Source organism: Chrysochloris asiatica, unplaced genomic scaffold (genome assembly GCF_000296735.1).
Source record: "Chrysochloris asiatica unplaced genomic scaffold, ChrAsi1.0 scaffold00024, whole genome shotgun sequence".
NCBI lineage: Eukaryota > Metazoa > Chordata > Mammalia > Afrosoricida > Chrysochloridae > Chrysochloris > Chrysochloris asiatica.
In genome coordinates, this window is record NW_006408542.1 from 26,073,800 (window position 1) to 26,086,982 (window position 13,183).

A 13,183-nucleotide genomic window follows, 5' to 3' on the forward strand; every position below is an offset into this window, starting at 1 on the left:
TTTGAACTCCTAACCTTCTGAGGTTAGCATCCCAGCTCATAATCCACTACGCTACCAGGGCTTTAATTGTTACAATTAAACAAAATGTAAATCATCCTATGGACTATTGGTGATAGAAACTGAAAGAGGGTAATGTCAGGAGGGTAATGTTTGTTGGCATTATAGTATAAGGGTCAAAAGTACAGATTTCGGAATAAGCTTATTTGATCAAATCCAGGCCCTACAACTTTAGTTTTCAGTTCTGTAACCTTGTAAATTCATTAACACTGCAGTGGCTCTATATTCTTATTTGCAGAATCAACCAAAAGACAAACACCAAACCCACTGCCATCCAGTCAATTCTGACTCATAGTGACCCCTACATAACAGGGTTTCCAACACTGTAAGTCTTTATGGGAGCAGACAGCCTTGTCTTTCTCTCTCCCTCAAAAGGAGGAAGATTTTGCCCACACCTAACCCACAGAGAATGGGAGGTTAATAATATCTGTTTCCAAGGTTGTGATGACTAAATTAGTTGATACTTTGTTAAGAGTTTTAATAGTATTTGACACTAAATGATTGTCTGCTGAAGAAATAATGGAACTGAACATTTATTCCCACTATATAAAGTCCTAGTTCTTTCTTTGTACAAGCTGGTATGGTAGAGATTTCAGGTAGTAAAATACCACCATTATATTTAATTCACTTCCTTCCTATAGTCAAGAGGATAATTACTTTTTTCCTAACAAAATTTAATTTATTTTATTAAAAAGAGCAAAGTTTTACTAATAAACACAAGGTTATTGAAGCAAAAGTTTTATTACTGGCAAGTAAAAATAGGTTGTTGTTATAGATTTCAGACATTACAAAAACACCCCAATAATCAATATCAATATATATACTAAAACACAATGCTTTCATGTAAAAATGTTGATCCAAATTCCATCAGCAGCAGTTGTCTATAAGTAGAATCAAAGAGTCTATGTCTCACTTAGGATAAATCCCAAGGAAAAGAATGGCTAGGGGTAAAAAATACATTATTTGCATATTTAACAGCATGTCCAATTAACCACTTTGCTGACAGAGATTAATTTGTTATTCATCTTATTTTAGCATATGCTAACATTTTGACAGTAGACATGAAAAATGACTGATACAGCACATTGCAGCTTTGAAAATGTTAAGTGTGGACTTCAAGGAAATGCTGTTTAGTTAGAGTGTAGAGGAATGGTTCCTAAACTTCAGGATGTAATCTACAAAATGGCCAATTCTGAATGACTATTGAGCCTGCTCCACTATTAACGTGAAGGATAGCCATCCGATACCACCCAGACACACACTATACTGTATAACTATCCACACTTTAGTTACTACAATCCTCACTTGGAGTTCTGGTGTGGTATTGTAGTATAACCTACCAAATCCAAGGTCAGAGGTTCAAACCCACTAGCCACTCTTCGGAAACCCTATACAGGGTTGCTATGAGTCAAAATCAACTTGATGGCACTTAACAACACCAAAGTAACAAAGTCATCTCAGTTTTAAGAAGCATCAAAAATATGTTTTTTTAGCAGCTCTCAATTCTGTACGTAATCAGAAAACTACATAGAGAAAGAGAGACAGAGAGAGAAAAAGAGTGTCCTGGTTGGAGCTGTGGGTTAATGCCCTGGATTGCAAAGTTGTTTGAACTGCAATGTCAGTGGTTCAAGTTGACCAGCTGCTCCTCAGAAATCCTATATAGGGTCGCCATGGGAACCAACTCAACTCAACTTAACAACAACATATATGTGTGTGTGTATAATGACAATTAGCAAAATAAAGAAAACTTTTAACTAAGTAGTAAGTGGAATCCTAGTGTGGCACTGTGGGCTAATGCATCAGAGTGCAAAGTCATTTGAACTGCAAGGTCGGTGGTTCAAGCTCACCAGGTGCTCCTTGAAAACCCTCCACAAAGTCACTATGGGATGGAATTGACTCGATGGCACCCAACAACAATAAAGTATATTTAACTTGTAATAAAATACAAGTAGTGCCATTTACTGATTTGAACATCACTTATGCGTGGTTGTTTTCCTTATCTGAGTTGCCATTAGACTAACATTGTTATTGTTGTTGTTAAGTGCCGTCGAGTCAATTCTAACCCATAGTGACCCTGTATAGGGTTTCCAAGGAGCAGCTGTTGAGCTTGAACCACCAATCTTGCAATTCAAACGGCTAGGCAGTCTGGCACATTAGCCCACAGTGCCACACCAGGACTCCAAACTAACATTGTTGTTGTTGTTGTTGTTGTTAAGTGCCATTGAGTTGGGTCCGACCCATAGCGACCCTGTACAGGGTTTCTGAGGGTGTAAATCTTTACGGGAGTAGAAAGCCTCATCTTTCTCCCGCGGAGCGACTGGTAGTTTCGAACCGCTGACCTTAAGGTTCGCAGCCCGATTCGTAACCACTACGCTACTAACATTATGTGGTGGAGACTGTCTTGTCTATTAGTTGCCATCTGGTCAGAAGCAGACTGACTCATCCTTCCACCATGGAGTGGCTGGTGGGTTCAAACCACTGAGTTTTGATTAGCAGCTGAGTGCTTAATCAGGGCTCCCTAACTCCAAACACCTACTGACACTGAATCGTTTAGGGCTCATATAGAACATATAGGACAGAACAGAACTGTTCTATATGTTTTGTTTTATTTTTTTACAGGAGCAAACAGTCTCATCACTCTCCTGAGGCTGTTGTTGATGGATTTGAACTGCTGACCTGGAGGCTAATCACCCAGAGCTCAACCCATTGTGCCACAAGGGTACTTATGTACAATTTGTTAAGTGCCATGGAGTTGGTTCCGATTCACAGAGACACTATATAGGGTTTCCAAAGAGGGACTGATGGGTATGAACTGCTGACCTTGGTTCAGCACTTATTGTACAGTGTGCCCCAGGACTGCATGTATGCCTTAGTGATATTAATTACATTTATATGTCGTACCACCATCACTGGTACACATTTTCAAACATTTTTCTTGAGTTGCTGATTTTCAGAGAGACATCTTAATACTTTCATTCATCATGTTTGGTTATTTGAAAGAAAAAAATGTCTATATATTCTTTAACTATAAGCCTGCTTTAAAAAACATAGGTCACATTATGTAATGTAGATATATATACAACTATGTTCATTGCAACCCTATTCATTATAGCAAAAAGATGGAGACAGCTTAAATGTTCATCATTCATTTGATTTAATGAAGAATTTAATTGAAGAATGGTTTTAAAAAACTTTGGAATATACACACAATGAAATACTACAATGAATCTGCAAAACCTTACAACATGGATGAACCAGGAGGACATTATGCTGAGTGAAATTAGTCAATAATTCTTAAAAGGGCAAATATTGTATGAAGCCAGTGTTATAAAACATTAAAAACAGGTTTTCTTGATAAGAGAAACATTCTAAGATGATTACTGGGGGTGGGGGATTGTTGTTGTTGTCAAGTGTAGTCAAATGACCCTGTATAGGGTTTCTGAGGAGCAGCTAGTGAGTTTGAACCACCAACCTTTCAGTTCAAACTGCTTTGCAGCCTGGTGCATTAACCAACAGTGCCACACCAGGATTCCTAGGAAGGAAAATTATTCATGGGGTAATGAGTGACTAGGCAGGCAATATACAAGGAGGGGGAAGTTGGCAGAGAAAAGATGAAGCATTAAACAAAGTAGAGGTAAATACTGTTAACTGTGGGTTAATGCACTGTACTGCAATGTCGGTTTGAACCATAGGCCACAGTTCAAACTCACCAGCCACTCCTTAGAAACTCTACACAGAGTAGCTATAGATTAGAAACGACTCTCTGGCACTTAACAACAACTGTTAACTAATACTGCATGGAGGGGATTGCAATCATTGTAATGAAACAAAATACATGATTTGTTGAATGTAAAATTGATGATCTACTCTGTAAAAAAAAAAAAAATACACTTGAAAAATTCCTTTCTACACTGTTCTCAGTTCCAATTTGCAAATCCCATACAATTAAGAGAGTAGATTTATATCAGTAGGAACGCTATTGTTGTTAAGTCCTGTTGAGTCAGTTGTGGCTCACAACAACTCTGTATAGAGTTTCCGAGGAGTAGCTGGTGGGTTCGAACCATTGGCCTTGCAGTTCAAACCGACCTTTTGGTCCAATACTTTTCCTGCGGCACACACCAGGACTCCATCTGTAAGTATACTTGATGATTAAAAGGAAGTTTGTCTAGGAACCAACATCTTTAAATAATAAAGTATTTTATTATTATAATTACCTGATTAATAATATTCTTTATCATTATCTGACTATAAGATGTCAAGTTGAATTAGAAAAAAAGAGTTCTCATTTATTAGTCCATTTCCACCTTAAACTTATATTAACTAAACCATCTTCTGCTAGAATAGAGAAATAAATTTCACTTCCATATTCCCTTGAAATTCTTAATAACTGTATGAGTTAGCTAATCTGTCTTTGGCTAATTATATTCTTATTGAGGAAACAGTTCTTTGAGAAGTGAATAGAAAAACTGACAACACTGGGACAAGAAACCAGGTTTTCTAAATTCAAATGCAGAGTTCTTTCCAAAAGCCCGGCCTCTTATCATATCATAGTGGGAAAACCAGAAGCCCTGCAGCTACTTATTAATTATGTGACCCTGGTAGAATCATCACTTCTCTAAATCTGTTTCCTTGTCAGCAAAATGGTGATCATAATCCCTACCAGGGTTGTAATGCTGATTAAGTGAGACACATTACATCAAAGCACTGTGGAAATATATACTTTAAAAAAAAAAAAAAGCACCTTTATTTGGTGAGAGACTCGAATATTTGAAATGGCTATTGCCAAAGTCTTGATGACAAGTCATTTCTACACCTTTCTAGATCAGAAAAAGCTGGATGAAAAAACACAAAAAAAACGAGTAAAGAAGCAGGAAGTACCAAGATGCCCTTTCTAAGAGACACTTCTTGGGACTTCATATGAAGAAGAACTACTAGGCAAGATGGACCCTAAGTCTGACCCCACACTTTGTAGTTCTTGTGCCTAGGAGTTGAATCTGACTCATAACTATAGAACAGAGAAGAATTGCCCAATAGGGTTTCCATGGTTGTAACCCATCAGCTGCTCCACAGGAGAAATATCCGGCAGTCTCAGAAACCCTTTGGACCACTAAGAGTTGGAATTAACTCTAAGGCACTGGGAGTTTTGAATAATCATTACAGAAGCAGACTGCAGCCTCCTTGCCTGAGGAGTGACCAGTGGGATTGAATCAGAATTGCCAATTTTTTGAATAACAGTCAAGCACTTAACCATTGGCTCCAGGGCACCCAGCTAAACCACTTTAAATTAATGCTTAGGGCAATCAGGTGGCTAAGGGACCTAAAAGCAATCTGCAAAATTACCTTCAGTTATCGTGTGTTTAGGATTGATATATATCCTAAAACAGACGGAGCATGAAGATTTTAAGAGAGCCTTATTATGAAAGGAATCTTAGAATTCAAAAAGTTACATATGACACTAGAGGTATTTTAGTTCAGTTTAAAAAAGTAAATAACAACAGTCAAAGTGGCCTGTATAATAGGGTAGGCCCAATCGTATTACTGGGATGGTTAACATTTCAGAAAGCTAAGTGTGTCCTTCTTTAAAAAGAAGCAGGCAATATAGTGTGGATAAGTCACTAAGGAATGATGGTGGTATTGGGCAACAGCAGAGTAAAAACCAGTTGTTTTCTAGTCCATTCCTACTCATGGGAATCCCATGTGTGCTAGAGTAGAAATGTTCCATAAGGTTTTCAATGGATGATTATTTTTTAATTTTTAATTTTGGAGGGGGGCAAGTGGATTGCCAGGCATTTCTCTTGAAGGATCTCTTGGTGGTTTCAAACCTCCAAGCTTTCAGGTAGTTACTGTTTGCACCGCCCCGGAATTCAAAGAGCATAATAAGGATTGTTTTCTCTACACGAAGACATTAGGTTGTCTTATTGTCTTTACAAAGGAGCTCTGGTAGCTTAGTGGTTATGAATCGGGCTGCCAACCTCAAGGTCAGCAGTTCGAAACTACCAGTGGTTCTGCGGGAGAAAGATGAGGCGTTCTGCTCCCATAAAGATTTACAGCCTTGGAAACCCTTTGCAGGACTCACTATGAGTCAGAACTGACTCCACAGTACTCAACAACAACATTGTCTTTACAAAGACCAATCCTCTACCCCAGTTAATCACCTCAGCGGAGTCCTAGTGTGGCACTGTGGGTTAATGAGCTGGGTTGCAAAGTTGCTTTGAACCACAATGGTTCAAGCTCACCAGGTGCTCCTTAGAAACCCTACGAGGAACTGACTCAATGACAACAATTGCTTCAGAAGGACTGCCTTTTTGAAACAGTTTCCAGATAAAATGTGACTATTTCCCCACAATCTAAATGTAAGTGGCATAGAAACATATTCTGAGGAAAAGGAACAAAAAAATACACGTTCTACTTACAACTCTATTATTCATGTCTTATGACCCCTAAGTCTAGTTCACTTAAATTACATTTGTCTCTATTTTCATATTTATGGAGCCCTGGTGGCGCTGGACTGCTAACTACAACTTTGGCAGTTCAAATCCACCAGCCGTACTTTTGAGAGAAAGATCAGGCTTTCTGCTCCCATGAAGATGTACAGCCGTGGGAACCTAATACAGGGTCACTATGATCTGGAATCAACTCAATGGCAGTGGGTTTGGTTTGGTTTTGGGTATTTTCACATCTATAAAACAGGAGGAATCTACTCCTTAAAGCTAAAAGAGAATTGAAATTTAAAGCAGTAACTGAATTCCAGAATCTCACTGACTGCATTAGGACTAGAACTCAGGTCTTCTAACGTCAAGTTCAGCGTTATTTCCACTCTACCTGATTTCTCTCTAAAATCGCTTCAAATTTTCTGTTATACATACATTTCAGGGGCGGTCTATTATTTAATTTTTAAATTACTGTCTCATTTCTTCTTCACTCAGATGTAACTTGTTTTACTTTCACTTAATAAGTGGAAAACCCTTTTTTTTACTGAGAATAAGTAGTTTAGAAAGGTATTTATGGAATGTTAGTAAATGGCCATGACTAAATGTCCATAAAGATATTTCTAGAGAATAATCTTCACCAAACCAAACTGCCTCAATTACTTATACATTAGTGTGAATTTAAATCAACACATCCTCTGTCTTAAATACATTTGAAAAGCAAATTTGATCTCTATTTGAGAATTAAAAGTCTTTATATTTCGTTAGAAGAAATATATGCAGCAACTTGATGGAAAGCAGTTGTGCAAGGGGCTCTTTCTAGAACATATATTAAAGGACGATAAAAAGTGATATCAATATAAAAACACTATTTTGAGGTTTTTAATCAGATTATTTCATGTTGAGTGCCAGATGACAGGTACATATACATATAGCTCTGTTTTTTACATTCAAGCTTGGAGGATACCTGTTTCTAGAAGCAAGTTCTGTTTGTTTAAAAACTAACTCTTTGTAATCATAGCTTGAATATTTATAACTAACTTGTCAACTTGTTGGTGGTTGTTCCTTGGTTATCTTTACTTCTTTTCTTTCATCTCTACTACCATTGTCCTCTGGCCTACCCCAGTATCTGGTGTACAAACTCAAAACCATGCACACAGTAGGCATTTCATAAGTAGGAATGATCAGCTAAGGATAATCTAAAGATTGCGGTAAGAAAAATTACCGAGAGTACTATGATTACTTGGATCCTAATTGACTAACATTAGCTGGGCAGTCTATGCAAAATGGCATTTAAGTGATGCAAATATTTGTCCAAGAAGCTAAGATAAAGAAGTCTGGAGTACAAATGTCTATTTCTTCAAAGCAGACATGGCTGAAAATGTTCTGGGTTACACATATGAAGTCATAACCAGAAAAGCTAAAGTTTTGTTCAACACTGCCTAGTATACTTTGAAAGGTTTTGCTAACTCTCTTGGATGCTTAACAAAAGAGCAAATGCCTGCTTCCTAGAAAAACAACAGAATAACAAAACCTCCTAAGCAAAATCAATGAAGTAATCTGTTTGACACCAGTGAGGTGCCATCAACATTCATTACAGTCATATAATATTTATTAATATTTATATGTGAACATGCCAGAAGCAAAATGATAAGCTACTCTCTTTGTAATGATTTCTTTTTTAAGAGATCAGCCATTAAATCACATGGAGGACTACTCTCTTGGTTTGTTTTTAAAACCTGTGGGCTATGGGCCATGTAACCTTGATTCTAATTCCTCTTTGAATCAGATTAGAGATTTGGCACTGTGTTTTGGCCCGTCAATAGCAATAAATGGAAAAGGAGATTCTAAAGTCCTCCAAAACCCACTAGTCGTCTTAGAAGTTTAGTAAGTGTACTGTGCCTTGGAAAGAGAAACACTATAAATACAAGATATTATTATCCTTTAGAACTTCAATTTCAAAACACACTTATAAAATTGGTTAACATTCCCTTCTGGGAGAGCCCCTTTGCCCTTTAATAGTATAAACTAATCATGGCAGTATAATTTCCAGAGCCCATATTTGTGAAAGGACAATGGCTGGCCCTCATGGTTTTCTTCTTCCTTTATCTCCTGAAATTATTGAGAAGCTCTAAGCTAATTTTCTAAAGTATGCAGAGGTACTTAGGAAAGTTGGGAGAGGTGGGAACCTGGGCATTGGACTGACATCGTTCTATACTGGGCACATATGGCACATCGGGAGAGCTGTATTGGCTAAGCAAAATATTCTAGGCTCTTGTTGGCTTTAAGTAGTGCACTTAATTATAACCGGACATGCTTTATATCACTTACAGTTACACAGTCCTACATTTATTTAACTCCCAATTTTTTTTTCCTATAGAGGTCTGCTCATCATTTCTCTTTTTAAGTGCATGCAAAGTAAAATGGGGTCCTGCAGTGTTCTTAAATCTGCTTCTCATATGCATAATATAAAATTCTCATTACAATCTCTTCAACTGGGTCAGGGTAGCCATAGCTCTTCCTGCACCCTGAAAACCTTGTAAGTGACACCTCATAATAGTACAAATGAAGCATGGCATGATGAGAAAATGAAGAACAATGAACCCGGATAGTCAATCCCAGCGGCATTCAAAACACAGAAGATTCCATTTTATTCCCCCAAATATACCACACATGATTTTTCTTTTATGCATTCAAGCATATACATGCATTCTCTATAATGGGAAGAATGTCTTATGATTTCCAGAAATTCGAATATAATCTAACACGCTCATTCATTTGTTCATCTATACATGCATATTTGAAATAGACTCCCATTTGGACAGACTGGCATGAATGTTCAGTTAGGAATTTATCATATTTCCATTCACCTTTGTGCATTTCCTTAGCCTTCATCTTGAAGCTCAGAAATTGTTTCCTTGTGGTCCCTTTGTCTAATTAGCTGGATGTTCAGGGAGTTTATTGACCCAACAAATTCAACATCACCTCTTTCTTATTAGGTTCCTTTGAAGCCATTACCCTGCCTGTCTCAGCTCTCAGCCCCCTGCAACCTCATCTCACTCCCATCTCTCCATCCCTCCACACCCTCAGAGGCTTATTTCATCCTTAATATTCCTTGATTGCTCTCTGTCCAAAGTTAATTTCCTCTTCTTTTCAAGGTAGGCAAGGGATGAAATAGAAAAGCTCACACCTGGCTTCTTTCTGCAGGGGAGGTGGGCTGATAGTTAAGTTGTTTACCTGATTTAAAACATCAACAACAATAACGAATCAGAAAAAGCACAGCATGCATGAGCGATGAGAGGACAAGGGGAATTTTAAAACAAATACAATCCTACAATAGCACTTTCTTCAGAAAGGAAAAGTTCTCAGACTCCAAAGAATAATTCTAGCTGCTGTTCACACACAATTTTTCTCCAGCATACTGTTCTTTCTCTTTATCTATCTATGATAGATGTCCCTGAGTTTTCATTCACATACAGAGAAAAATCATTGCATTCTGGAGGGAAATTGATGTTTGTAAAGACCAGCAGACGGCGCCTGACTGGGGTAGAAGCTGCAAAGGTAAACTTAAAGGAGGGTCGGTCTCAGCGGTAGGGCCCCCTTAGTGCTCATTCCAAATTCCCAGGCTGTTTCCCTACTCATCTATCTATATCCTCAGTAGAAAGGCAGAGCCATGGAAAAGAAGTTAATGCGCTCATGAGATTATTTGCCAAGTGCTGATCACTGATACAGTTTAGCTCCCCCACCCCCACACATACCCCCCATCTGGCTCACTGCACCCACCCACTCTCTGTCTGCCCCTCCTACGCCCTGGCTCGACTCCCTCCCATCGGGCGCACACCCTTCTACAAAAAGGTAAGGCAGTGGGTGAGAATGAAACTCAGTTGAAGGGGGCAGCAAGCTCCTACAATAAAGCAAACCTAGTGACAAGAGCAACAGAAACTCCTACAAATTCAGAGAAATCTACCTCAGTTTTATTTGTAGCTAAAATACTAATTTGGGGCACGCTCCTGCCTTCAACCCAGTTATTCTTAATTGGAGAGAATCCCTGAGAGGGTAACTAGGAAAGGAGAAGAAATGGACCGCTGCTAAGATCCATACAGTAAGGCGTTCCTCTATTCCATCCTGAAGAGGAGTTTCAAAGGGCCCTTGGTTTAGCTTATGTATAGGTTCTCAGTCTAAGCAGAACTGTACACAAGTAAGAAGCCAAACTACCCTTGGCAGCACTACCATAAGCTCAGGGGAGTGTAATTACACTGGGAAAGGGGAGAAGGATCTAGCTGAGTAGAGCCTGAAAACAGACGACCCCTGCCTGCCACAAAGGAAAAGAGGCATTAGAAAGAGATTCCACAACTTTCATTCTGCTTTCTAATGGAATGATTTGTACTCCGAAGAAAAAGAAAAATTGGGGGAGTGGGGAAAGATTCACCAAAATCATTCAATGTTTCAATTGTTGGTGATTTCAGCTGTTTTTTTTTTTTTTAATTGGCAATTTTTTGAAGAAAGATGAGAGGAACTTGGCCATTGTTGGCCGCTCTAGAGAACAAACCTGCCCGTTCAGAATACTGCGGGCTTCTTTCTACACACTGTTCTTTACAAAGGAAACCAGGGTGAGGCGAATAGATTTCATTTGCTCTAATTCCTCTTCTTCCAGGAAGACCTCCTGGCTTTGAGGAACCAACATTGGCCCACCTGACTAAATTCTAAGGAGATTTCAAAAAAAAAAAAACCAACCCTCTTATTCCAGCAATCTTTTGGAAAGGATCCGCAGAGATAGTCTTGGCTAGCCAACCCTCCCTCTGCTCCATTTAGAAAATACATCAGCTCATTCACCAAGGAAAATAAATATGTATATGTGAACGGGCGGGTGGGCGGAAGGAGTAAGGAATGGAGGGGTAAGGGTGTCCAGAAGTTCCACCATGGCCTTATAGGTGCTTTCAATGGCCAAATTGGATAGTATGCCGAAGGACCCTCCTTTCTTTTCCAACTAAGGGAAAAGATGGGGGCCTCCTGTTGAGTGAGTTCTGGGACTTCGCTGCCACTGCTGTCTGGGTACACTTTGGAGGAATGTTCTTTCTGGAATCTCTCGCTCCCCCAGGCCAGGGAAAATGGGCAGGAGGTGGGGCAGCGCACTCTACACAGACAAAAGGTTCTGCAGAGCCCTCCTCTCTGGCGCTCAGATCCCTCCACTAAACGCGGCGCCAGCCCGCCACCGAGTGACCTTCTAGGGAGTAACGCCCCCTTCCTGTGGGGCCCAGCCATCCGGCTCGGGCTGGTCTTTAATAAGTGCCCAGGTCTCCCAATACCTAGACAAGGAACGCCCCTCCCACCCCCCTACCACAAACACCGCGACGCCTTTCCCCATCCCCTTTCCATTGTCTTCAAAGAGATAAGTGGCTACCACCAAACACACCCAAATGCACCTCCCTACTCTTCCTTTCTCCAAGCCTTAGGGGCCGAAAAGCGAGCGCAGAATTGCAAGGGGGGGGGGGGGAGCGAGGGGTAACCCGCGAGAACAACTTGGCATCGCAGACCCACCGTGTCCACCTTTCAAGGATGCCGGTGACCTGTAGATTGCAATAGGCACTGAATGATGCTTGCTGCTGCCATGGAAATGGTGGATGTGGTGCGTTCCCAAACTGGACGCCCCCCACGCCACTCCTAGGAGGCCGCTGAGGGTGAGCGGGACTATCCAGAACAGGGCCAGGCGCCCCCCTGCGCCGCCGCCACCGCCGCCGCCCCCGGGCGAGCCCAGCTCGGCGCCGCAGCGGAGCATCCTCTGGTACATGACGGGGCGCCCGCCGAGGGGCTGCCGCCGCGGGAGGCAAAGTTTGGGGCTCGGGGAGGGGAGAGGACGCGAGGGAGCGGGCGGCGCGGGCTGGGCTGCGGGGCCGACCGCCTCACCGCGCCAGGGCACCCATCCTCTCCCTCCTTCTGAAAGTCTTCTCGGGGTCCTGGAGTCCGCCGTGCCTGGCACCCCAAACAATCCGAAACATAGCCGAGGCGAATGCAGCTGTCGGGGGGCTTGTCCGACAAGGCAGTCCCGGGGAACAGCAAACGCGGAGCTGACTGCTGCGCCCAGATTTCCGGGGCTCCAGATTCTCGAGAGGTACTCCCAAAGAGTTTCGGACGAGAGTGCGTGTCGGGGGATGGGGAGCGGGGAAATTGTTTAAAGCTCCTCCCGGAGGGTCCTCACTTCTACATGACAGCCATCCACCGCGAATCCATTAGGTAAATCCATTTAGCATTGTGTGTGGGTACTGGGGAGGCCACTTCGCCGGCCCAACCTCCTTTCAAAGGAGAAGAAGACCCCATGGAATCGCGGCGCCCCTTCCCTCCATTCAGCCCCAGCCGGCTCGCCTGCTCGCGCCAGCCTCCCCGGGGCAGCGCGCGGAGCAGCGGCGCGCATCGCCTGCTCCCGAGGCGATCTCCGCGTCCGTCGCCTCCTGACACTTACGCCGGGCGAGGGGTTCAGAGAGAACAGTACACCCTTATGAAGGAAGCGGGGACCGAGTAGGGGAACGAGGACCGAGAAAAAGAACAAGCAGGTGAAGAAGTGGAGAAGGGGTGTGAGGGGGGGAGATAAAGAAAAAAGAAAAGAAAGAAAGAAAAACCACACACGCTGGGGAAGCGAGCGGCTCTATGCAAATCTGCAGTCTCCAAACAGCAAATCACTGAAGCTCGGATGCAATGCAGAG

General features: G+C 41.6%; 1 protein-coding gene across 4 annotated transcripts in view; it reads right to left on the minus strand.

The window, feature by feature from the left end:
- Positions 1-13,183, minus strand: part of NRXN1 (neurexin 1) — a 1,648,890-nt gene that overhangs the window by 643,727 nt on the left and 991,980 nt on the right. The window contains exon 1 of one of the 4 annotated variants that reach the window (XM_006839447.1): positions 12,024-13,098. The exons of the other annotated variants lie outside the window; for them this stretch is intronic. Within the exon in view, the coding sequence (XP_006839510.1) occupies positions 12,024-12,273 (250 nt within the window). The 5' untranslated portion in view covers positions 12,274-13,098. Of the gene's footprint in view, positions 1-12,023; positions 13,099-13,183 lie in introns of those variants that run through there. 4 annotated transcript variants of the gene reach the window in all.